The sequence below is a fragment of the Drosophila kikkawai genome, chromosome 3R, assembly GCF_030179895.1.
Source record: "Drosophila kikkawai strain 14028-0561.14 chromosome 3R, DkikHiC1v2, whole genome shotgun sequence".
Taxonomy (NCBI): domain Eukaryota; kingdom Metazoa; phylum Arthropoda; class Insecta; order Diptera; family Drosophilidae; genus Drosophila; species Drosophila kikkawai.
In genome coordinates this window covers 13,936,117-13,959,100 of record NC_091731.1, presented here as the reverse complement: position 1 = coordinate 13,959,100, position 22,984 = coordinate 13,936,117, and the positions used below count along the sequence as shown (strand labels likewise).

The 22,984-nt window shown below is 47.5% G+C and overlaps 7 protein-coding genes across 16 annotated transcripts; 4 read left to right on the top strand and 3 right to left on the bottom strand.

Moving 5' to 3' along the window:
* Window positions 1–598: 598 nt before the first annotated feature.
* On the bottom strand, window positions 599–4,181 carry Miro (mitochondrial Rho GTPase). 3 transcript variants are annotated; one of them, XM_017180872.3, is made up of 4 exons: window positions 3,236–4,181; window positions 1,770–2,974; window positions 1,498–1,560; window positions 599–1,271 (listed from the first exon to the last, which is right to left on the bottom strand). In XM_017180872.3, the coding sequence occupies exons 1-4, from the start codon at window positions 3,857–3,859 to the stop codon at window positions 1,136–1,138; spliced, it is 2,028 nt and encodes a 675-aa protein (XP_017036361.1). In that variant the 5' UTR covers window positions 3,860–4,181; the 3' UTR covers window positions 599–1,135. The 3 variants fall into 3 exon arrangements, with proteins under 3 accessions (XP_017036361.1, XP_017036362.1, XP_017036364.1); XM_017180873.3 differs by having other exon boundaries at window positions 1,522–1,560; window positions 3,236–4,180; XM_017180875.3 differs by lacking the exon at window positions 1,498–1,560.
* A 338-nt stretch (window positions 4,182–4,519) lies between these two features.
* spas (spastin) lies at window positions 4,520–9,077 on the top strand. 2 transcript variants are annotated; one of them, XM_017180893.3, is made up of 6 exons: window positions 4,536–5,701; window positions 6,132–6,302; window positions 6,470–6,673; window positions 6,892–7,058; window positions 7,361–7,619; window positions 7,686–9,077. In XM_017180893.3, exons 1-6 carry the CDS (start codon window positions 4,945–4,947, stop codon window positions 8,429–8,431), a joined length of 2,304 nt encoding a protein of 767 aa, XP_017036382.1. In that variant the 5' UTR covers window positions 4,536–4,944; the 3' UTR covers window positions 8,432–9,077. The 2 variants fall into 2 exon arrangements, with proteins under 2 accessions (XP_017036383.1, XP_017036382.1); XM_017180894.3 differs by lacking the exon at window positions 6,470–6,673 and having other exon boundaries at window positions 4,520–5,701.
* A 1,213-nt stretch (window positions 9,078–10,290) lies between these two features.
* On the bottom strand, window positions 10,291–15,685 carry Rox8 (TIA1 cytotoxic granule associated RNA binding protein Rox8). Of its 2 annotated transcripts, none has more exons than XM_017180802.3 (5): window positions 15,547–15,685; window positions 12,881–13,906; window positions 11,673–12,590; window positions 11,518–11,611; window positions 10,291–11,441 (listed from the first exon to the last, which is right to left on the bottom strand). In XM_017180802.3, the coding sequence occupies exons 2-5, from the start codon at window positions 13,106–13,108 to the stop codon at window positions 11,278–11,280; spliced, it is 1,404 nt and encodes a 467-aa protein (XP_017036291.1). In that variant the 5' UTR covers window positions 13,109–13,906; window positions 15,547–15,685; the 3' UTR covers window positions 10,291–11,277. The 2 variants fall into 2 exon arrangements, with proteins under 2 accessions (XP_017036291.1, XP_041630503.1); XM_041774569.2 differs by lacking the exon at window positions 15,547–15,685 and adding an exon at window positions 15,405–15,538.
* A 48-nt stretch (window positions 15,686–15,733) lies between these two features.
* Window positions 15,734–16,806, top strand: LOC108084556 (splicing regulator SDE2). The gene is made up of 2 exons (XM_017180808.3): window positions 15,734–15,989; window positions 16,061–16,806. Exons 1-2 carry the CDS (start codon window positions 15,894–15,896, stop codon window positions 16,670–16,672), a joined length of 708 nt encoding a protein of 235 aa, XP_017036297.1. The 5' UTR covers window positions 15,734–15,893; the 3' UTR covers window positions 16,673–16,806.
* On the bottom strand, window positions 16,687–18,325 carry Atg6 (Beclin-1-like Atg6). Of its 2 annotated transcripts, XM_017180807.3 has the most exons (3): window positions 18,058–18,325; window positions 16,956–18,003; window positions 16,687–16,891 (listed from the first exon to the last, which is right to left on the bottom strand). In XM_017180807.3, exons 1-3 carry the CDS (start codon window positions 18,170–18,172, stop codon window positions 16,786–16,788), a joined length of 1,269 nt encoding a protein of 422 aa, XP_017036296.1. In that variant the 5' UTR covers window positions 18,173–18,325; the 3' UTR covers window positions 16,687–16,785. The 2 variants fall into 2 exon arrangements, with proteins under 2 accessions (XP_017036296.1, XP_041630504.1); XM_041774570.2 differs by having other exon boundaries at window positions 16,956–18,325.
* A 74-nt stretch (window positions 18,326–18,399) lies between these two features.
* Pisd (phosphatidylserine decarboxylase) lies at window positions 18,400–21,262 on the top strand. 4 transcript variants are annotated; one of them, XM_017180806.2, is made up of 2 exons: window positions 18,400–18,541; window positions 19,408–21,262. In XM_017180806.2, exon 2 carries the CDS (start codon window positions 19,686–19,688, stop codon window positions 21,039–21,041), a length of 1,356 nt encoding a protein of 451 aa, XP_017036295.1. In that variant the 5' UTR covers window positions 18,400–18,541; window positions 19,408–19,685; the 3' UTR covers window positions 21,042–21,262. The 4 variants fall into 4 exon arrangements, with proteins under 4 accessions (XP_017036295.1, XP_070142403.1, XP_070142402.1 ...); XM_070286302.1 differs by having other exon boundaries at window positions 18,404–18,541; window positions 19,482–21,262; XM_070286301.1 differs by having other exon boundaries at window positions 18,407–18,541; window positions 19,333–21,262.
* Window positions 21,263–21,706: 444 nt separating this feature from the next.
* LOC108084557 (rhodanese domain-containing protein CG4456-like) lies at window positions 21,707–22,743 on the top strand. Of its 2 annotated transcripts, XM_017180810.2 has the most exons (3): window positions 21,748–21,858; window positions 21,924–22,090; window positions 22,144–22,743. In XM_017180810.2, the coding sequence occupies exon 3, from the start codon at window positions 22,195–22,197 to the stop codon at window positions 22,663–22,665; it is 471 nt and encodes a 156-aa protein (XP_017036299.1). In that variant the 5' UTR covers window positions 21,748–21,858; window positions 21,924–22,090; window positions 22,144–22,194; the 3' UTR covers window positions 22,666–22,743. The 2 variants fall into 2 exon arrangements, with proteins under 2 accessions (XP_017036301.1, XP_017036299.1); XM_017180812.2 differs by lacking the exon at window positions 21,924–22,090 and having other exon boundaries at window positions 21,707–21,858; window positions 22,277–22,743.
* The last annotated feature ends 241 nt before the right edge of the window (window positions 22,744–22,984 follow it).

The following is a 22,984-nucleotide window of genomic DNA, read 5'->3' as shown; positions in this document are numbered from 1 at the left end:
ATCACTGGGAGCTCTAATAGTAGAAATTAAAGTCCACAATGATTTCTGTGGCACCACTGATAATTAAGTCGATATGAATGCTTAGTTGTTGATTGAATTACCAGGTATTAGAAAGTTGAATCAAAATAAAATAGGTAAAGAGTATTACGAAAAAACACACAGGCACACAAAATTCGAAAACAAAAAGTCTCGGAACCAAGAACCTGAATTATTTTGTTTACGAAGGAGTTAGATGCGTTGAACTTGAATTCGGACTGAGAAAACTTCCTGTATGTCAGGAAAAGTGCAAAAAATAAAGTCTTAGGTTACTTCTTAGGTGCTCTTACTTCTGTTTAATTTTTGGTTTTTAACGATACATTACCCTCATCATAAAATACTGTTCTTGACTTAAAAATCCGTATTTGTTGAAAAATACCTAAAAACCCTTATTTTCTGCCCTTTTAAGTTCAATATTCTTAGACCGGCTTTGAGTTCAGCGTATCAAAAGCTATCGAAAAAGTATATTCCTGTTCTAGGTTCTAAAAAATTGTATAACTATGCTGATCATATATCCTTAGTTTCCCCCTTTAGCCACATAAATAGAGTTACTCCACCGCAATTTGCTATATGTAAATCCACATAAATAGTTTTATTGCTCATAAGTTAAGGGGCTTTGCGCGTATTTACAAAAGTGCGATATTCACCGAATCGGCGATTGTTCTAGATGTAGAACTACTTATGCACACGTACGGGCTATAAAGGACCCACAACGTGTACATACATACGTATGACGATCAGCTATGCACGTTTTCTGCTGTTTCGGTTACTCGGTTATAATAACTTAAGAATTATCAGAGAGTGAGTACATGGTTTAAGTTAGGGGAATACAATACGTATAGAAATGCAACGTACACAATGTGTGCTTGACTGGCCAGTCGCCATTCAGTGTCCTGCTTCTGTCTCCGATCCCTGGGAGTGCTCCTCGCAAATGTATTTACATGTCAGGAATACGAGAACACCGGCATGTGTCCCATTTATCATTGTTTGCTTCGCGTTTTTTGACACTAAATTTGGATTTACAGTAGCAAGCAAAACGGTAATCAATGTTACATAAATTTAATAAACATTAACGTGTCTGTAAATATAGTTTATTCTTCTAGCGGGAGTGCCCGCTAACCGAACTGATGGTCTTTAGCACAAGGAATCCCAGCATTGTGGCCGCTGCTACGCCCAGTCCAGCCTTCCACCACAGCCTCGGATCGTCTGTCATGAGGCCAAACTGCCTCAAGTGGCTGCGGTTGAGCATGTGAAAGAGAAAGGGTGGAGTTAGAAAAGGTTGAAAGCAGGAAAAACATTTAATTGGTTTAGGGGTAAGACTAAGGATTGTCGCACACCACGTTAATTAAGCGGGGATGGAGCTCATTGGTCACTGTGGCGGATGGAATCAACAAGTAACAATAACAAACAGATAGAATGCTGACATTAGTAACGAGTTCAGTTTGAAATGGTAACACTTACGCCGACTCCCACAGCTGTACCAACCTGTGCTTGTAGAACAGTATCCAGGCGGCCTGGAATCGCCTGCAGCCATAAAATCCAAGAAGCCATCGACGTGCACATAAACATCACAACAAAACAGAAAAACAGACACCAACCAAGACACAGAAAAAAAAGGGGAGAAGAGAAGAGATAAGAAGATATTAGGTAACCATTAATCTAGGATGTGACCCGAATGTTAGATGCCGTCTAGAACTACCGCCGATTGTGGACTATTTCTGGGGTTTACTCACGGAAAAGCGGCCATGGTCGCCAGCTTCGTATACAGTTCTTTTTTGTTGGTCTTCAGGCTGAACAGGTGTGGCGGCAGCAGCTTGTACTTCTCACAGAACTCCGACGGCTGCATCAGATAGTCTTGCCGGCGCTCGTCCATGTCGCACTTGGTGCCCACTATCATGACCGGAATCTTGCTCTCCGCGTAGTATTTGATGTAGATCCGGGCAACGTACTCGAAGGAGCGGGGATTGGAGGAGTCGAAGACCAGACAGGCCACATCGCAGTTGACTTCTTGGGGCTGGAGGGGATCGAGAGCGTGCCGCACATCAATGTCGCGCAGGATGAGATGCTTCTCCTGGCCGTACACCTGAACCGAGTTGATGCAGTGAACCACATTGGTTTTGAATTCCTTCCCAATCAGCTTGTGCATTTCCTCGACCAGGAAGCCACGACACAGGCCCGTCTTTCCGGATCCTTTGGGCCCAATCACATGACACTTGTACACGGACCTGCTGCTTTGGCGCTTGGCCAAATCGATGCGACGCTCCCGGGTCACGTGTATGGCCGCCAACTGGCTGTCGTTCTCATGGACATTAAAGCCCAGGTAGGCCAGATACTCCATGGTCTTTACCACATCGATAAGCGTCATCAGGGTCCAGCGGCAGAGCCAACCATGCAGGGTCACCCAACCAGTGGTCTCATTGATGGGGCAGGACTTGCGTATATCCGTCGAGTAGGACCACGGCGATGCCGGGCACGTGCTGAACAGCATCTTGTGCTCCTCGGGTGACAAGGCCCCATCTCCATCGCGATCGTAGCGCTCGAACACGGCGATGAGGAACTGCTGTCCACGGTGAGACAGTTCCGTGCTGCTGCCAGGCGGAATTTTCAGTGGGGGCCGTAAATACTCCTGGCACATCTCCAACTGGTCGTTGTAGCCAAATCGCCGCAATACCGCCCAGGTGGTCTCGTTCCTTCCCCGCTGGATGAACAGGCAGTGCAGGAAGAGGAAGCCCTTCAATGTGACCGCGTCGTTGTAGATGCCATCGGGCACGTTCTTTTGTATTACGGCCTTCACCTCATCGAGGATCTGGGGCTGCAGCGGCGTATTAAAGCAGCGCCTTTGAAACAGATTTAGCTCGTAGTCGTTCAGCAGATTGTCGCCGTCAATATCGCAGATTTTGAAGATGCGCACCAACGACTTCTTGCAGGCCGGGGTTAGCTAAGTGAGGAAGGAAATGTTTTAAGTTCTGGTGAAATAGAGAAGTTGAAGGGTTCGATTTGCTTAGAGGAATGTCTAAGGACTGGTCTACCTTTAAATGTCCTTCAACACAATCTTCAAGCTTTTTCACTCTATATATATACCTATAGACCTTTTATCGCCACTGTGATAATACCTATAAATGGACAAAGATAACACAGTGACGACCTATGAGCTGCTACCTCCACCAAATCGACCCGAATACCTCGCTGCAGCACTTACCTCCTGTTCATCCATCACGTAGAGCGGCGAAGTCGGGTGCAGCACGGCCTTCTGGGCGTAGTAGAACATCTCCGAGATGTTGTGCAGCGTCTTGGCAGAGCACTCTACGCAACTTTCGATCTCGGGGTAATCCTCCATAATGGCCAGTACGCTGTCCATGGTGGAATACTCGATCAAGTCGACCTTATTGCCCACCAGGACAATGGGCTTCCGCAAGGGCTCCCGGTCTGCATCGCCCTCGGCCTCAGCCTCTGCTTCAGTGTCTCCCTCGCCGTCCAAGGAGGGATTGCATTTGGCGCGTATAAGCGGCAGCCAGTGTGAGGTGATCCGGTCCAGAGAGTCATCGTCGTTCGCCGCATACACAATGCAAACCACGTGCGCCTTATTGATCTCGACGCCAAGGGCATCCTCCGACTGCTCCACACTCGAGAAGTCGACGATGCTTGTGGGCACCTGCTCCGGCGTAACATTGGCTGGAATGGTGATCTCCTCGGCGCGAGGCGGCACCTCCTCGGGATACTCCTCGCTGACCAGCGAAAGAATCAGAGACGTCTTGCCCACCCCGGCGTCACCCACGAGCAGTATCCGCACATTCTTGCGCTGTGACGCCGTGTACTGTCCCATTCCGACTGCCCTGCGAGTGGGATGTGCCTCTCGTGGTCTCCTGGTCACTGTATCCGCAATGGTGCTCGTTTCGGGCAAGTATCCGAGATTTTGTTATGCAAAAACGCAAAAAAACAACCAAGAGAGAGATGGGGATGGCAGCTGATGTATCAAGGTTGTGCTATCGGCTATCGGGTAACGGTTATCGCAACCCAAGATGGGGCTGCCAGACCAGCGGTAGCAATGTCCAACAAAATCAACAATTAATAACTTCAGAAAATTTAAACAGCATTTAAAAAGCTGATTAGACCTAGACTGTGAACCTTAGAAAAATAGGAACCAAGTTTATTTCGAAATCAAATCCAAAATAAATGTCTGGCAACTAAGGCGGCAGCTGGTTTTGTAAGCGAGATGGCAGTCTAGCTTTTTCCGCCAAAACAAGCTTTTTATTTAGGATTTTTTATTTTTTAAATTTATTGTTTTGGATTAAAATTTTGCCAACTGATAATATTGTCCTGATAAGGAAACAAATTGTTCTTCTGTAATAATATAATTAATGTTATTAAATTTAAATTTGATGTAAAACAGCGGACCAATAAATGCTACTCACTCTTAGCAGTATTGTGAATAATAGTTAATAGATAATAATAACAGTTAAACTGCCTTGTAACTATACCGAAATGATTGTTTAAAATTTAAATTTAAAATCATCTCAACAAGTATTTCCGTTATTTATCACATTTAAACATAGCTATTTTTCTAGCCAGTTCGCTAAGCCCACCGAATTTGGTAATCCAAAGGCGGCAGCACTGATGGAGACAAGCTTCATTTTTCTACGTCGGTTGAAAGAAGTGAAGAAAAAGTCAATTCTCGACTCGGATATCAGAGAAATGAGCAATTGCACCCGCGACGGGAAGTAGTTGAAGCGTCTCCGTCGTTTATTTGTTTTATGTGGCGTCGATTCCAGCGCGTGCCACCGTCCTATTCGTTTATTTGCGTGCTTAATAGTTTTAGAGCAGAACTTCCCCTGCAAAGGGGAGTGGAGTGCTGTGTGGAGAAAGGGGGCGCGGAGTGCTGAACGCGCAGACAGCGCGGAATCGATATCGATGGTACGCACCAAAAACCAGTCCTCCTCCTCCAGCGCCAGCAGCAGTAGCACCAAATCGCCAATCAAGTCCAGCGCCGGAGCCGGATCGGGGGGCGCCAGCGGACGCCAGTCCACGCACCGCTCCTCGAGCGCCTCCAACGTAGCCGCCGCCGCCGCCGCAGCAGCCGGAGCTACCTCGTCTGGCGCCGCCTCGTCAAATCGTAGAACGACGCCGGGTAGCTCGCCCGACGGCGACGACGACACCACCACCACCGATGACCTGACCCCCACCTCGTGCTCCCCGCGCAGCGGCCACCACCACCACCAGTACATTGGCTCTTCGTCCTCCGTGCACAAGCAGAACCTTTACGTTGTCTCGTTCCCCATCATCTTCCTCTTCAACGTACTACGCTCGCTGATTTATCAGCTGTTCTGTATCTTTCGCTACTTGTACGGAGCGAGCACAAAGGTGATTTACCGCCCGCACCGCCGCGACTGCAACATCGAGATCGTGGTGCAGAACTCCAAAGAGCAGCAGCAGCAGTCGCTCAACCATCCGCTAGAACTCAACGGGGAAAGAGTTGGCCAGGAGCAGCAGTTGTCCAATCAGCCACAGCGCTACCGCGCCATTCAACCGCTTGAAATGTCTGCCAATCGTCCCGGTGGTGGATACTCGCCCGGCCCCGGTGATCCGCTACTGGCCAAGCAGAAGCACCACCATCGCCGGGCCTTTGAGTACATCTCCAAGGCGCTCAAGATCGACGAAGAGAATGAAGGTGAGCCTAAGTTTTCGCCCCGTACTTCGAGTGTCGATGCTCAATGAGTCATCGCCCGCTGGCCGCTTTTGTTGTCTGTTGAGTGTGAGAATCAATAAACCGAAACGCGCGCACAAAGGATGCCCCGAATACGAAGCCGGGGGATTGGGGGAGTTGAGTTGTGCCTTGTGCCTTGATGGACATCTATTGACTTGCTGACAATCCTTCAACGCTTTTAGTACCTGGCACTCTTGGGGCTCAAGGGTATATTTCTGGTTTTTAATAGTAAAGAACATGAAGTGAATAGAGAACCAAGGAAAGGCAAAAAGAGGCATCCTTCCTTTATAGAGTATATTATTTGAATAACAAATTTTATTTTTATAATTTAAAAAGACTTTAAAACAGGGTATGCCATGGTCGACTATAGCTTCATTTCTGGTTTCTTTTGCAGGTCACAAGGAGCTGGCCATTGAGCTCTACCGGAAGGGCATCAAGGAACTGGAGGATGGCATCGCCGTAGACTGCTGGAGTGGTCGCGGGGATGTGTGGGATCGGGCTCAACGGCTGCACGACAAGATGCAGACAAATCTTTCGATGGCTCGAGACCGACTTCACTTTCTGGGTAAGTGGCTGGACTGTCGACAAATCTCTCCTCTGCCCCGAAACGTAGGTTTGAGTTATCCCATTTTTATTTTTGATTTTTTTCATTTTGCACGTTTCTATCCTGCTTTTTTGTTGTTTTGCCTTGGTTTTGTCCACATTGTGCCGTGCGTTCCATTCGACGCGCAGCACTGCGTGAGGAGGATATCCGATTGCAGCGGCTCTCCTTGAAGGAGAAGCAGAAGGAGCACAAGCAGCAGGCTCAGAGCCAGCCGCAAAAGTTCAAAGAACCCATGCTGGCGGGAATGAGCAACAACGAGACCGCGAAGTCCAGGGTGCGCAGCAGCGGCTACGGTCCAAAACCCACACCCACCGTCAGTGTCCAGCCCAGCGGTAAGTTCCTCACTAGCTCACAAACGCACCCAACCAAGATCTTCACCACCCAGCAACGCCCACAGCAACGAACAAAAGCCGATCATCATCGATTCAATCACTCACTTGGCACTTGATTTGTTTACCTTCTTAATTTCGCTTGCCCGAATTTGTAGCTTGAGAAGGCCTGCTCCTTATATTATCCTTCTCTGATCTAGGCTTTCCTTTCTCTTCCCCAGCTTCGGGCCGCAAGCTGACCATCGGAACCAAGCGGCCCGGCAATTTGGCCGTTGCCAATAAGTCACAAACGTTACCGCGCAATCTTGGCTCCAAGACGTCCGTTGGCGCTGTCCAAAGGCAACCGGCCAAGACGGCTGCCACGCCCCCTGCCGTACGGCGCCAGTTTGTGAGTATCTACTAGATATAAATATAATATAAGAGATATATGTATGTTTAAAAAATCGCCACTCAACTTCCGAAAGCTCAGAACTTGAGTCGATGTAAACAATTATCTTTTCTGCTGTCTCGTGGATATCAAATTGTCTGTGTATTGTCTGCATATAAAGATTATTTAACAATCATTATAAACAAAAAAGGATATTCAAATTAGACCCTAAATACCTTTAACTCTGTCTCTTAATCTTTGTCAAATCCTTTTTGGTCCTCCTAAGAGTTCAAATGTTATTCATCACTCCTTCTCTTCTGCAGTCATCGGGTCGCAATACTCCGCCCCTGCGCTCCCGAACTCCCATAAACAATAACGGTCCCAGCAGCAGTGGCAGTGGCGCCAGCACTCCCGTCGTAAGTGTCAAGGGCGTGGAGCAGAAACTGGTGCAGCTTATTCTCGACGAGATTGTCGAGGGCGGGGCCAAGGTGGAGTGGACGGACATTGCGGGCCAGGAGGTGGCCAAGCAGGCCCTACAGGAGATGGTCATACTGCCGTCCGTTCGACCTGAGCTCTTTACAGGCAAGTTTTTTTCTATTAACAATTGAGTTGCTTTTCCTACAATCCTGCTTCTTCTTTGCTGAATAGGTCTTCGTGCTCCTGCCAAGGGATTGCTGCTTTTCGGTCCACCCGGTAATGGCAAGACCTTGCTGGCGCGTGCCGTGGCCACCGAATGTAGCGCTACATTCCTAAACATCTCGGCGGCCTCGCTGACCAGCAAGTATGTGGGTGATGGCGAAAAGCTGGTGAGGGCTCTGTTTGCTGTGGCCCGACACATGCAGCCCTCGATCATCTTCATCGACGAGGTGGACTCGCTGCTCTCGGAGCGAAGCAGCAGTGAGCACGAGGCGTCGCGCCGCTTGAAGACCGAGTTCCTGGTGGAGTTCGACGGGCTGCCGGGAAATCCGGATGGTGATCGCATTGTGGTGCTGGCCGCCACCAATCGACCGCAGGAACTGGACGAAGCCGCCCTGCGACGGTTTACTAAGCGCGTCTATGTCGCACTGCCCGACGAGCAGACCCGCGAGCTGCTCCTCAACCGCCTGCTGCAGAAGCAGGGCAGTCCGCTGGACACGGAGGCTTTGCGCCGGCTAGCCAAGATCACCGATGGTTACTCGGGATCCGATTTGACGGCTCTGGCCAAGGACGCGGCTCTGGAGCCCATTCGCGAGTTGAATGTGGAGCAGGTGAAGTGCCTGGACATCAGTGCGATGCGGGCGATCACTGAGCAGGACTTTCACAACTCGCTGAAGCGCATCCGGCGTTCGGTGGCCCCGCAGAGCCTTAATTCCTATGAGAAGTGGTCGCAGGACTACGGCGACATTACAATCTAGTCGGGCCAGCTGTGATGTGAGTTTCAGAAAGTTCACTAGTTTTCTCATCATGTGACCCCATTTAAGGATCGGTTCCATCCCGTAGTCTTATCCTTTTACCAAACATTGTAAGCAAAAGCAGTTGTGAGTTATTTAATATGATTTCAGTGTGCTTTAGACTAAGAATATTTTGTATTTTCCTTACGTTTTACCGTCATGTCCCTGTGATGTGATCCTTGTCATGCGGCTCTCCATTACCGTTATACTCATTTAACCTTAGAATAACCATACTGACTAGCGGAGTTGCGAGTTTAGTAACACGACTAGTTAGGCCCGATGTCCACTTGGGGTTAGTATTGAAGGCATTCCATTTAGTTTGGCTTTTTTCTGTTTACAACAGTCTGTATAACCACTTCCAGTGTATTCTTAAATCAATAGAGCGTATTTTTGTTGTACATTCAGTGACCCATCTACGAAAGCTATATGTAATCTAGTCGTAAGCGTAGTTGTAAGACCGAAGAGAGATACATTTACCAGCCCAGAGTCAGATTTAAGTTTTAATGGTTATCACTCCTCCGTATCGATATAGACTAGACTTAGTTCCTTTGTTTTCAATCTATGTATGTACCTACGGCCATAAATACAATCGTCTCCGAATCATCACCTATTCATACCTATGTTATACTGCCATAGTTGCCTATGGCTCAGGTCTTATCTTAGATCTGTCAGAAACATCTCGACACCTCCGCCCGTCGCTTATCGCGGTACTTGGAAACAGCTTATACGCAGCTCGCCGCCCACCCGGATTTTGAGTTCGATGACTAGTTACTAAACACGGATCCATTCAAAATAAATGCATATAAAGTATCTGTCTGAAAATAAAGCTATAGAATACGCTAAATAAAATCAATTTCAACCGACATCTATAGTGCATCCTTAATTAGCGGTAGTTTGTGGATGAAAAAGCATTGGAATTCATCAGGATTATCCTTATTTCATATGTAGTTTTTTAAACTTTCTTCTACGGACTTTGTGTTTGTATTTTTATACTTTGGCAGGGTATTCTAATTTCGGTCAGAAACTAGAAACGCTCACTGCGTTATTTTAGAACCCTTAAGTTATATATATCGTTTTAGCCTACTTCTTCTAAATTTGATTAAATTTTCAAAATTAGCAAATAATTTATTTTCTTAAAATTTTAAATTTATGCAGGTTTTATTAGCCCAGAAAAAAATAGTATAGAAATGCTTTCCGAATTGAATTTGATGCTTTTTTTACTTGGTTATTATAATTTGTAAGCTTTAATTTTCCTAAAAAAAATATTACTTTAGGTTATGAATACAAATTAAAATTTTAATACTTTTTTGAGGGTTTACAAACATTGTCTTTCCGAACTAAGCTTCCTTTCCTGTTAACTTACCTTTCACATTTTCATGATTTTTCATTCAAATAATTACACAGATTCTTGATAGATTATAAAAAAAAAAAAAAAACATAAAAACCTGTCGTGATGGATCCTTTAGAACATTAAAAAACGCGGTATTACCGAACGTTAAGGTGCTTGAAAAACTGTCTATGGAGCACAAAAATAAGAGGTAAATATTTTCATCTCTGGAAACCTAAATATTCTTAGTAAATAAAAATTCCATACGCAATTCTCGCAAAATGTTCGGAAACAGACTCAGAATAAAATATGCAGGTCCCAGATAAGTAAAATTTTAATATACTAATTATAACCTTCATTCTGTAGACTTTTGAAAATATTTTAGTTCCTTAAAGTTAAAAGAATGGAAAAACATAGAATTACATTAAAAATTTTTGTTTCCCTTGCTTTTTTTTTTTTGAGTAAAATTTATGTTGAGTTTTATAAAGAAACTAAGTTTCGTTCGTTTTCTCACTTGTTTTATATATTTTTTTGTTTCTTTATTTTACATTTTACATATTTATATCGCATTTCGTTTTTCACATTGGAAATACACAATATGTATGCCCAAATTTACAATCTCTTATTGACTAAATTTGTTTTTCCTCGCGTGTTTTGCTTTCTCGTCTTGCTTGTGGCTTTCCTTTGCTTTGCTTTTCTTTCATCCTAATTTTTTGCATCCGTTCCCTTCTTCGTTGACACATGTTCCACATAGTTACAATTACAATTTGCTTTGTCACGTTCTGGTTTCGATTGTGTTCTGTTCCACTCTCAACTTGCTCTGTTCTGTTGTCGCGTATTTTTTGCCTTTTCTCTATTTGCTGTCCGATGTTTCTCACTTGATTTTTTTTTTTTTTTTTAAATTTGTTTTTTAGTTTTCCATTCGGTTTATTTTGTTTCCGTCTCGTTTATATCGCCTATTGATGCTTAAACTTAAAATCATTAAATTATTTTAACACATACTTAAGATTGGATTAGATTGTTACAGCTACCCGCCCATCGCCCGGAGCTTTCAGTTGATGTTTCAGTTGTCGCTGCCAGCGTGGTTCACTTGAAGAGTTCCACGCGCACCGCCTCGACCATCGGCTGGGGGACCTGACCCGACCCTCTGCCAATGCTTCCGCTTCCGTCCGCCGCAATCACTCGCAACCGTAGCCACAATACCGACCTGGACAAGCGTCCATCTTTAATTTTCCGCTGCCTCTCTGCTGCCGTTAATGTTGATGTGGTTGCTATCGGGTAGAATCATGAGGGGCAGCTCCACCTTGGCTGGGACTACCCGGTATTCTAGGTAGCCTAAACGTGTGTAATGAGCTTGCAGCTCCTGAAGATGCTGCAGCTGCGGCAGATGGGGCAGTTGTGGCAGCTGTGGCGGTTGTGGCTGCGGCTGAGGGCGACTGCCCGGATGCTGCAGACGACGTCGAAGCTGGCGTCACATCTCAGCTCATTGGGTCTGGTATTGTGGCATTGCAGCACTGTACATCATTTGGGGGGCAAGTGAACCGTTCGCTGCTGCGGCCGCTGAAGCTGCGGCGGCCGTAACGCCGGGCACCACAGTTCCGGGCACACCCCATGCTACATTTGGCGGCACCATGCGATAGCCGGCAGCTGAAAATGGGTAACACGAGATTAGGCAATGCTCAACTCAAGGATTTGGACGCCTGGATGTCTCAGGCACACTTACGAACGCCTCCCGCTTGCTGAGCACTGGTGGTGTAGGCGTAGGGATAGTAGCCCTGCTGCATGTACTGCGCCTGCATCTGGGTTGTGGGATAGGCCTGCGAATATTCCAAAATATACATCCATCGTGGAGCAATATTTAAGACAACAAATTCTCACCGCTGGGGGATACCAGTAGCTCATGTGCTGGTAGCCATAAGGGTATTGCGCCGCTGTGGCGGCTGCGAGCTGGGGAGTCATCATTTGGCCGGGTATCGCCGCTCCAGTGGCAGCGGCAATCTGTTGCTGCGTCATCATCTGACCGGGCATGCCCGCTCCAGCGGCGGCCGCCGCATTTGCCGCTGCCACAGCCGCCACGTTAGCCGAGGCTGCTGCCGCGGCTGCGGCGTTGAGGTTGTTAGCCGAGTTGTCGCCGCCGTTTTCCTTGCCCCAGAAGCACTTGACCAGGTTTCCGTGGACTTCGCTGTTGTGCGTGTGCTCGATAGCGCGGGCCGCTGCCTCCTTGGTAACGAACTTTATAAACGAGAAGCCCTTGTCCTTAAAAACGCGCACGTCCTGGATGGGGCCGAACTGGACGAAGTGCTTATGCATCAGATCGTCGCTGATGACGTTCGGCGGGAAGCCGCCGCAGTATACGGTAGTGTTGGTGGGGCTCGATTGATTGTACACCTCCTCGAAAGTGTGGCGCTGACTTCCCTTCACTCCGGAACCGTTGCCACCGGGACCACCGCCCATGCCGCCGCCCTGGCCACCACCCTTAGACGGCTCGCGCGGCGGCGGTAACTTGCGCGTGGACCAATTGGTGCGTATCGATCGCGACCCGATCCACTGGCCGTTCATCGCCTGGATGGCGTTCTCCGCCTCCGCCTTCTTAACAAACGACACGAAGGCATAGCCCTTGGACTTCATAGTGTGCGGATCGCGCACAATGCGGCAGTTGGAGATCTCGCCGAACGGGGCGAATGCTTCCCGCAGCGTCTCCGTCTCGATCTCGGGACTAAGGTCGCCCACGAATATGTGATGATGCGAGCTGATGTCTGTCTTGGGCTGATTGCCGGGACTGGTTGCCCAGTTGACCTGCGAAAATTATAAATGGTCAATAAATGCTAATTAATTATTGTGCGTAATGAAACTACTCCCCCCAACTCGTGTCATTTCGAACAATTAGTGAAAGACCTTTAACGCCTTAAAAAATGATCGCAGTAGTGAGGTATGATTATTGTAGAAAAAAAAATGTTTGTAGTAAGTGAAATAGTTACGTTACAAGTTGCCTTTTCTATTAGAAAGGTCCTCCTTGCTGTTCAGTTAAAAGCATTTTGGGTAGAAGCTCGCTTCATGTTACAAACCCCCGAATATTTCCCACTCACCTTGATTTCCTTCTCGAGGAAGAGGCGCTTGTTCATGGCGGTCAGGGCTGTGGTGGCTGCCTGATAGTTGGAATATTCGATAAAGGCGTACGGATCATTTCCCGGCTCTCTGATTATTTTGCAGCTTTTGACGGGGCCCATGGTTCCGAAGAGGGCGATGAGCAGGTCCTCGGAAACGGAGCTGTCCAGATTGCCCACATAAAGGGTCTTCGGCTGTGACTCGTCCATGGCTGGCGGATGTCTGGGATCTACACTAGGTTCTTGCACTCTGCTGAACTCGGCACTTTCTATATTCTAGGACCCGGCACTTAGACTGGCGTCCGCATCAATCGGAAGGAGTGCGGTATTCGAAACACTCTCACTTGTTGGGTTCCTATCTAATAGCTTGCATGTACAAAATGGGCTTAAATACGTTGATTGCGGTCTAAAGAGTGCGCTAGTTGCTAACAAAGAACTGGTCTAGAATTTTGAAACTATTCGATAGTCTATACTACGAACTCACTCTCGTCTTGGCTGGGATCTTTTATTTGGATTATATAAATTATATATGCTGTATCTCTGAGGTTCGTCGTTTATATTGCTTTGCTTTCGTTCCTAATCTGGCGCCTAATTGAAAATTTTGTTAAACATCTATATGTATATATATGTATAAATATATCTGTCCTAACTAATCGCTAATGGAGTGTTTTGGAATATACGATTTGTCGCAATCTATGCTCATATGGATATAACACCGTTTTACTTTGGGGAGGCTGGATCTGGATCTGGGGATTCCCTGCGTGCCTTTGGGGTACTTGGTACTGCTCGTCGATCCCTTGATTCTCTTATTATAAATAAGTTGTCCGTTCAATATACAGGATTGTATAAATGTATTTTTGAATACTTTAGTTGCAGTTGTTGCTACGGTTCCTATATCTCTGCTTTTGTTGTTGTACAAAAATTAGTTGGCTATATAAGGGTTCGCAGGTTAACTGTGATTAGTTGTTGCAGTTTTTGGGTTTCGAAGCTGATCCCTGGGAATCACTGCTGCAAAAAAGAAAGACACAAAATTAGAAAATTAACTTGTAAACAAAAATTTTCCATATTTGTATGCAAATAATAAATTAAATAATTGAATTGACTTGTTTATTGCAAAATCCTTCAAAGGGATATAAATACAAGATCGCTCTACGGACTTTCGTTTGTAATATTTCCGTAAATATGCGACAGCCCTGCTTGAAATTTCGGTTTATTGTTGGAGGGCTTGTAATATTCGGGATAGTGGGACAAGGTCTAACAGCACATGATCGGTGGAGGCATTAGCTAGGCAAATGATATGGATATAAATGGAGCTCGCTCCCAACGCTGCGCTACCGCTCCCGCTGTCTCAGCGAGGAACAAAGAGCCACCGAAGGCGGCAAAGCAGTGCAGGGACACGCACACACGTGCGCACGCTCCCTCACACGCACACACTTACGCGTGCAGAGAGTAAGAGAGGGTGAGAAAGAGAGAGGCTGGCCGCTTTTATAACAAAGCAAATCGCCAACAATTGACAAAAGCCATTCATTCGCAACGAATTTGCGGGTCTGACAAAATGATTTAGTTTATAATTAATAATGGCCCGTATTCTGTGGTGCACTTTACCCGAATTCTAAGAGGAACAGCGCACACTCACGCATACACGAAAATAGGGCGAACGACAAAACGAAAATCAACCAGAAGATGAATGACCGTCGATAACATGGAGAAAGAGGAGGGAAATTTGCGAAACCGGCGGACGCACGGTTGCATTAGATTTTTTTCCGTCTCTGTCGGTTGCGTTCCAATTCCTAATTCTTACGGCAAAATCAAATTTCAATTTGCATGGCACTAAACTTGATTTTGATTATTTCTGCGGCGGCGGTGGCGGCGCTAGAAAATGTCAGTCAAAGTCACAGAACAGAACAGAATAGAAGAGACGGCGAAAAGGGAACGGGAATCGGGGGATGGCGGGGTGGTTTTTGTTGCTCATTTGCTGCTGCTTATTTTCTTCGTCTCTTTTCGCACACTCACTCACTCACACAGACGCACCCACATACACACACGGACACAGAGAGGCGTCTTGCGCTGGTCTTTTTGTTTGCGTTTTGCTCACATGAGTCGCCACTTTTCTTCGCTTTTTTCGGTTTTGGTTATTGAGCATTTAAAACTAATGCCAATACTAACACCAATGCAATTTGAATGTGGGACTTTTCATTGCCTTTTCAGCTTGCCGCTTCCATCCATCCCGTCTATATATGTATGTATGTATGTATCTCGCTCGGTTTTGTGCTGCCATCTTTTTATGCCGCTCCCCTCTCCCTTCCGCACCACACCCCCGCACGCCCGCGCCCCAAACGCGATGCCGAAAGCTGGGATTAACATTAAACGCGGCTAAGTACAATATTCCTGTCCCATTGTTAGACACTGCCCAGAATTCATGATTTCGCAGCCAAAATCCGCACTCTCTTCGCTCGACATTTTATGCGCTCCGCTCTCTGTGACGTGGCTGCGGTTGTAAATTTACCGCTTTTTACATGCGCTGCACTCTTTTCGCACACTTCACTGCCCGGCCAATATTAGCCGCTACCGGTTTCTATCAAATTTGCACAATTTTCGTTGGGTTTACTGTTTAAAAATGTACGATAAACACGTCGCTGAAATTTTACCTTCGTCGTCTAAAATGCGAACTAATTAATGAGACTTTGTGTGCGAGAGGACGGTGCTGCCAACTCGCTCATAAAGAAAAACGCAATGGCGGCAATCTGAGAAATACGCTAAAAACAAGCAAAGCACCAGGATTTTGGTAGGCATTAAATAACGCAGGCCTATAATAGAATGTCTGAACGGAATATTAAGCTAGATCAATTACGAATTTTAGAAATTTAGGTAATTTTAGTCAATTTATCGAAAAGAGGGCAACCCTGGCACCATCGATAAACGCTTGCATCACCGCTTTCTCTTTCTAACACACGCAGCTGCACCATCACAAAACGGAATAAAGAAGAACGTAGAAATGGTCATTAATATTTTTATAAACAGTAAACATTTAATTACCTGCGCGGACGACAGCGATTATGATGAACTATGCAGCCGGATCGAGAAGCACACGGTGAGTGCGGGACTTTACTGCCTGAATTTCAAGATGTTGCTTATTTATGTTTGTGGTTAATCGTTTTCCAGAACCTCCAGTCCGAGGATTATTACCTGATAAGCAATGGCAAACTCCTAAAGGACAAGCTCCTCACTCACGGAAATGTACACTGCATCCTCCGCCAGGTGGGTGGCAAGGGTGGGTTCGGTTCCATGCTTAGAGCCATTGGCGCTCAAATAGAGAAGACCACCAATCGCGAGGCCTGCCGTGATTTGAGCGGGCGCCGATTGAGGGACATCAACGAGGAGAAGCGGGTGCGCGCCTGGCTGGACAAGCAAGGCGAGCGAGAACGTGAGGCCGAGGAGCGCAAGAAGCGAAAGATCGAGAAGCTCCTGGCCGTGCCCAAACACGACTTCAAGGATGACGAGTACGAAGAGGCTAGGGCTAATCTCACCGAGAAGGTGAACGACGCCTTCGAGGAGGGACTAAAGAACGCAGAGGAGATCAGCAAAGAAAAGCAGGCTGCCCAGGACGAACCCTCTACCAGTGGCGGCACCAAGCGGAAATCTCCCACCGAAGACAAGGCAAAGGCCAAAAAGAAGAAAAAGGGAGCCCTCTGGATTGGCGATGATATCTCCGGTTCCGACTCTGACACAGACGACAGTGAAGAAGAGTCGAAGAAAAAGGCCATCAAGAACTAGTAGCGACAACCGCATTTAAAATTTGAATGATTCAGATTTAATAGTTTTAAAATTAATACTATGCACTAAGAGTAGGATTAATATGTAGGTATTTGTAAAAATAAACGATTGCCTCACGGCGACACAAACTGCGAGGAGACCCAGGCCAGTCCCCACTTCAGGTTCGTCAGCATGAACTTTAAAGCCTTCGTCCACTGCTCCTCCGAGTTGAACTGGATCCTGCAATAAATTGGGGGGTCCCATGTTAATGAAAATTTTCATAAAAAATTATGGCAAGCCTTACTTGATCGAGTAGGAATTTCCCGTGGAGGGGTCGATAATTTTGCCCTTGTCCATTTTGTAGGGCAGTAGGAATTCGGTGTCTCGCTTCTCCACCTCCTTTTGAAACTGGGTGAGGCAGTCGAGGAAGGCCACCATGGCAGCATCGAACTTCGTGTCCCAGAAGAACTTGAAGCCGCCGCTGCCGTAGAGCGGCAGCTCCCGGTTTTCGCCGAGCACCTCAACGTACGAGTGATTGCCGAACGGCACCACGCGGTACCGCTCGAACGTAAGCCCGATCTTGCGAGCCAGTGCGGACAGCAGGAGCACCGTCTGGCCCCAAGCGGCATTGATCTCAGACCAGTCCACAGAAACGGAGGGCAGGCGGCCCAGCCGGAAGTTATTGATGGTGCCAAAGTGGCCGGCGTGCCATATGTGAAAGGTGATGTTGAAGATGTTGGTGTCGCGCAGCTTGTCCAGCTGCTGCCGCGAGTATGCGATCTGACTTTCTAGGCTGCGTTTATCGTCCTCGGTGAGCATCAGTTCACGCCTGTGCTTGGTGTACTCTCGCCAGTAGCTCTCCTCCTGCTCGTGCAGCTGCTCCCTCTCCAGCTCCTCCTGTGCAATAGCTTCGTTAAGCGATTGTTCCTCCTCCTTGAGCTCGGCCAGCTGCGAGAGCAACTGCTGCTCGCTGCGCTTCAGTTCGTCCAACTCTTTGTCCAAAGCATCCACGTTTGGCGCCTCCCGCTGCTGTTCTAGCTCGTCGAGATACGTCTTATACACATCCCACTCGTCCTCGGCGATGCGCAGCTCTCGGTCCATGATCTCCAGCATGGAATCGGCACACTCCTCGCAGAGCGGATGATCGATTTCAGAGTTGGAGGACAGGCAGTCAAAGAGCTCGGCCTTCAGCTTGAAGGCGGCGCTCATCTTCTTACTGTCCCGGCCATCGGACACCAGCATAAACCCAGTGCCATTGATAGAGTCCGTGAGCCTGTAGGGAGGGACGAAGTGGTCGAAGCTGCTGGCGTCCTGCGGGTCCAAGGTGTTTCCATTGTCCCCGTAGATGGGCACTGAAAAGTATGATTCATTAGACCATGAGCATTTCCAGTATGCTTTTTTCCTACGCGATAACTCCGCCATGGCATGAACACTGATCTTCTCCAGCTGCTCGTCCAGCACGATGGGCTGCAGACAGCGCTGGCAGGCGAAGGAAACCGCGTGTTTCTCCGCCTCGCTCATTGTGGCAGCTATATGTGGTCCTGGTCCTGCGAACCGTGCATTCAAAGGGAATATAAACTATTTTTTCCGAGAGTGAGAAAACACAAATAATTGATCAGCTGTTTGCAGCTGCTGCCAGAGTTGCCACCCCTGCACGAATCGGCAACGGAAGCAACGGCGTCCACGGCGCAGTTAATCGGACAGAAAATGTCAACCATCAACAAGCGGAGAGAAAAGAACGTTTAAAACCAGTTTTAAAACAAAAACATTGCCCCAAGAGTGTCCGGAGGAGAGGCTTAAGCGTGCCGTGGAGCCGCAGGCCTTGACCACTATTGTTGCTGATAAGCCGTTGCGAGAGAAGTCGAGTGGTTTCGCTTTTATTTTGTTTTGGTAAGCGGAAAGCATATGAGACGCAGTGCCGTCGCCAGTGCTGCCAGCCTGGCTTGTCGCTGATAGCCTAGTTTAGCTTATTTCCCGCTGTCTTTCTGTAGGTTAGTTTTCCCAATTCCGATTTTATTTATTTGTTGATCCTTTTTAATACGATTAAAACATTGTTTAATTGATTGAATGTACTTTTAAAAATGTCAGGATAAGAAATATATGAACAGAGTTAATATTAGAATTTTGTCTCAAAAGACTTGATTAGAATTAAAGAAAATAATGCATAATGATTTGTGTGCTTCAACTTTTAACCTTTAAAGAACCCAACAATCTCTTAATTTCTTAATCAACTATTTTATTTTGATGTTGCGAAGCCAAAAGACACAGCATATTTGAAGCTTGCTACGTCAATGGAATTATTTGTCATTAAAAGCATGATTGAAAGATTAAAATTTTATAATATGACGTATTTTAGACCACCTCTTGTGGAAAGTGTTAGAGGTTAAGGACATTGGGTTCCGCAATCTAAAGTTCAGCTTCAGCTTCAAAGATAAGAGCATGGAAAGAATTGAGCCATTAGTTTAAATATTAATCTTGCTAAAAAAAGGTTAGCTGGGAATTTCAGATTGGTTTTCTCCTTTTCTTTAAGTACTTTTGTTATCAAGATTTGAGTATTTGAGAAATTAATCTAGCTTTATTTGAGACTAAACACGATCAGCAGCGAGCAGGGGCTGTGGGCAGCACTGGCGCTGGTCACATTGCCGCCTCTTCGGTTTCGACAGCCCATGGAAAACTTTCAGTCTCTTGCAGGCAGCACAACGATTCGGAAGCAACCAATTGAAACCTCCACTATTCCTTGCTCCTCCCCCACTTAGACTTCCGACTGAAAGTGCCGCCACCGTCCGAGTCCCCATCGCATGACAGTGTTTTGATTTGCATCTGTTCCTAGGCAGCAGTAGCCGGATTTGCGGGATCCAGTCACATAAAGGCCCCCCCAAATTGCGCTGCGGAGATTAAACAACAGAAGCGAAGACCGACCGACCGACCGACCGACCAGTTCCCGGTTCCACACACATCGTGCCATTTTTATCTGGCATACAGACGTGATTACGTGATTAGAGCAGCGGGGGCTGTCGCAACAGCGGCTACAACAATGGTTTCCTACTTCGTACCTCGTGGTCGTTTCCTGCTCAAGGCCGGCAATCTCAGGCAGGTGGTGCAGCAGCAGCATCAGCCTACCCAGCTCCAGCTCCAGGCTATCAAGGGTCCCCAGGGACCTCAGGCGCAGAACGGCAGCTTGCCGGTGGTGCGTCACTTTCGTCAGTTCTCCTCGAATGCCGCCTCCAAGGAGGCTCCGCTCCACCACCGACGACCGCCGCTGCACAAGCAGCAACAGACACCGAATCCCAGCCAGGATGTGGCCCAGCTCCGACGTAACGTACTCTCCCGTTGGACCGGCTTCCTTCTGCGTTGGGCACCCATGGGCATTTGTGTGTTCGGGGCCATCGAATGGCAGCTGCAGAAGAAGCGCTGCGAACGGGACGGCATGCCCAGGACTGCCTCCGAGTTGCAGTCGCGCATCTACTGCTCCCTGCCGTTGCGCATTCTCAGTCGCTGCTGGGGCTGGCTGGCCGCTTGTTACCTGCCGCCCACCCTGCGTCCATATGTCTACGGCTGGTACTCCAACACGTTTAATGTGAATCTGTCGGAGGCCCAGTATCCCGAGTACGAGCACTACAACAGCCTAGCGGAGTTCTTCACACGCCCGCTCAGGGAAGGCGCACGCACTATTGACCAGAACGCTCCCGTCGTGTCACCCGCCGATGGTAAGGTCCTGCACTTCGGCAGTGCCTCGGACTCGCTAATCGAGCAGGTGAAAGGCGTCAACTACAGCATCGAGGACTTTCTGGGACCCTTGCAGACACTAGAACAGGCCAACTCTGGTGAGTCCTATGCCCAGGCTCTGAAGAAGAAGAGCGACGGTTCCACGGAGCTGTACCAATGTGTGATATACTTGGCCCCCGGGGACTACCACCGATTCCACTCTCCCACCACCTGGCAGCCCACCATCCGTCGGCATTTTTCCGGCGAACTGCTCTCCGTGAGCCCCAAGGTGGCTGGCTGGCTACCCGGCCTGTTCTGCCTTAACGAACGCGTTCTGTACATGGGCCAATGGAAGCACGGTTTCTTCTCCTATACCGCCGTGGGCGCCACCAACGTGGGCTCTGTGGAGATCTACATGGATGCCGAGCTGAAGACCAACCGCTGGACAGGTTTCAACGTGGGCAAGCACCCGCCCAGCACCTACGAATATGACGAGCTCGCTTTGGACCAGGCACCCCAAGGAGCGCCCAAGGAGTTCGGTAAGGGTGAGCTTGTGGGCCAGTTCAACATGGGTAGTACCATAGTCCTGCTCTTCGAGGCGCCCAAGAACTTTAAGTTCGACATCGTCGCGGGCCAGAAGATCCGCGTAGGCGAGTCGCTCGGCCATATTGCCGGCTCCCCTTGAGGTGGCGCCGCATCCTGTACCGAATCAGTGCAAAGTCCTGTAACCCATTTGTTCACATCACTCGTTGTATTAGCATTAGACGCTCGTGTCCTAGGCAAATGTATTTTGTGAACAACGTCCTGCGAAGCTAACACTGTGTATTGTTGCCATTTCTCTGTAGTCCGTAAGCCATATTTTTTACAATAAAAAGTCGAAATATATTTGAGAACAAACAAAAACAACCACGGAAGGCAATTAAGTGATTCTCGGCACGCGCTCCCTAACTAGAGCAGCGATTGTTGAGGTGGGCTGGCTAGGAGGTCTTATCAGGATCACCTTTGATAAGCAACGCTACCACAACCGAACCGCCGAGTCGTTGAACCCCCGTGGGGAGAAGAACCCAGGAAGACTACGTCTGTGGCCGGCCGGTTGTCTTATCGGTGCGAACTGACCGCAAGGGGGACTTCCATACCCTTCCCGGATGGTAAACACGCCACCGGAACCCGAAATCAAAAACCTTTCGGGGTAGACAAGCGCGTGCCGCTCCGCCACGATGATGAAGATGCTCTCGTTCGCACACCCTGACAAGTGTTTACTTGAGCTCTGCGAATCCGGGATCGCAATCCATTCCGCTTAATTGATTCAATCAAGCCCAGCCCAGGCCGGCGGGAGCCATGTTCGTTGAACTTATCAGGCTGACGGTGACGGGTGTGATTTGGCGAAGCGATTGGGCCACAGGCCTTGACATACACTTCACGTTGTCGGAGAGTGATGTTTTGGTTGCCCGACCTGGCAACAGATTTTCGCTCAGCTCTGATCTGCGTCAGCAAACATTAGGGTAGGTATTAGGTATATTATATATTTATAATTAGGTATTGTATTCTGTGGGTGCATCTTAAAAAGCTTCAGCTGGTCTTAAGGAGAACCACCTCCAACCACCTGGCTGGTACGGAGAGGGTGGCACGGTGACGAGAAGGCACTTTCCATTGCAGGACATTGGCCCAATACTTATGTAGTTAATTTGTATTTCTACAAATCCTAGTTCTAGATTTTTGTCTGGAAGAGTATATGTATGTATGTACATCGCATCTGCTGGCAATAATATCGTAGTAATCTGGTATAGGCAAAGAAAATTATTTGGAAAGTTTAAAAATTACAAATTAATGAAAAAAAGATGCTGCTACAACGCTTTTTGATGGCTTCAAGAGCACACTTGGCCAAGAAGCCACAAATACTAACTTTGATTTTCCATAAAGGTAACATGAAACGCTTCTTTGGTAGACAAGAACCGACTGCCATTGAACTTGTGGACTACGAATATGTCAAGAAGTTGCCGTGTGAACCACAGAAGCTACTTGTCGATGTCCGGGAGCCGAACGAGCTGGAGGAAAGTGGCCAAATTCCCACTAGCATCAACATTCCGCTGGCTCAGGTATGCCAGGAGCTGGTAGCCAGTAAGCAGATCTTCGAGTGCAACTACGGCCGAAAGAGGCCTGAGCTGGACACCGAGATCATTTTCCACTGCAGGAGTGGTAAACGGAGCTTACAAGCGGCGGAAGTCGCCGTCGCCTTGGGCTTTCGGAATGTCAAGAACTACGAGGGATCCTGGCTGGACTGGGCCAAGAATGAGGGTCTAAGCAGTTGAAAAACAAATTCATTCAAAACAAAAACTTACCACATTTAATATTACTTTATTTCACCACATAAATTTCCCTAAAAACTACCCAATGGTCTGGCAACAGCTGTGAGCCGGCATTCATTTGTTGTTCTTTGCGATTTTGTGTGATAATTGTTATTTATTATGGAATTTGTTGATTAATCTCAAAGCTTGATGGCCTTAAGAGAGAGGTTTTGAGTCGATAAAAAATTAATTAATTCAAAGCAAGAAATCACCACATTAAAAATGACTTAATTTCCCTACTTAAATTTCCCTTTAAATTATCCATTGGTCTGGCAACCCTCTG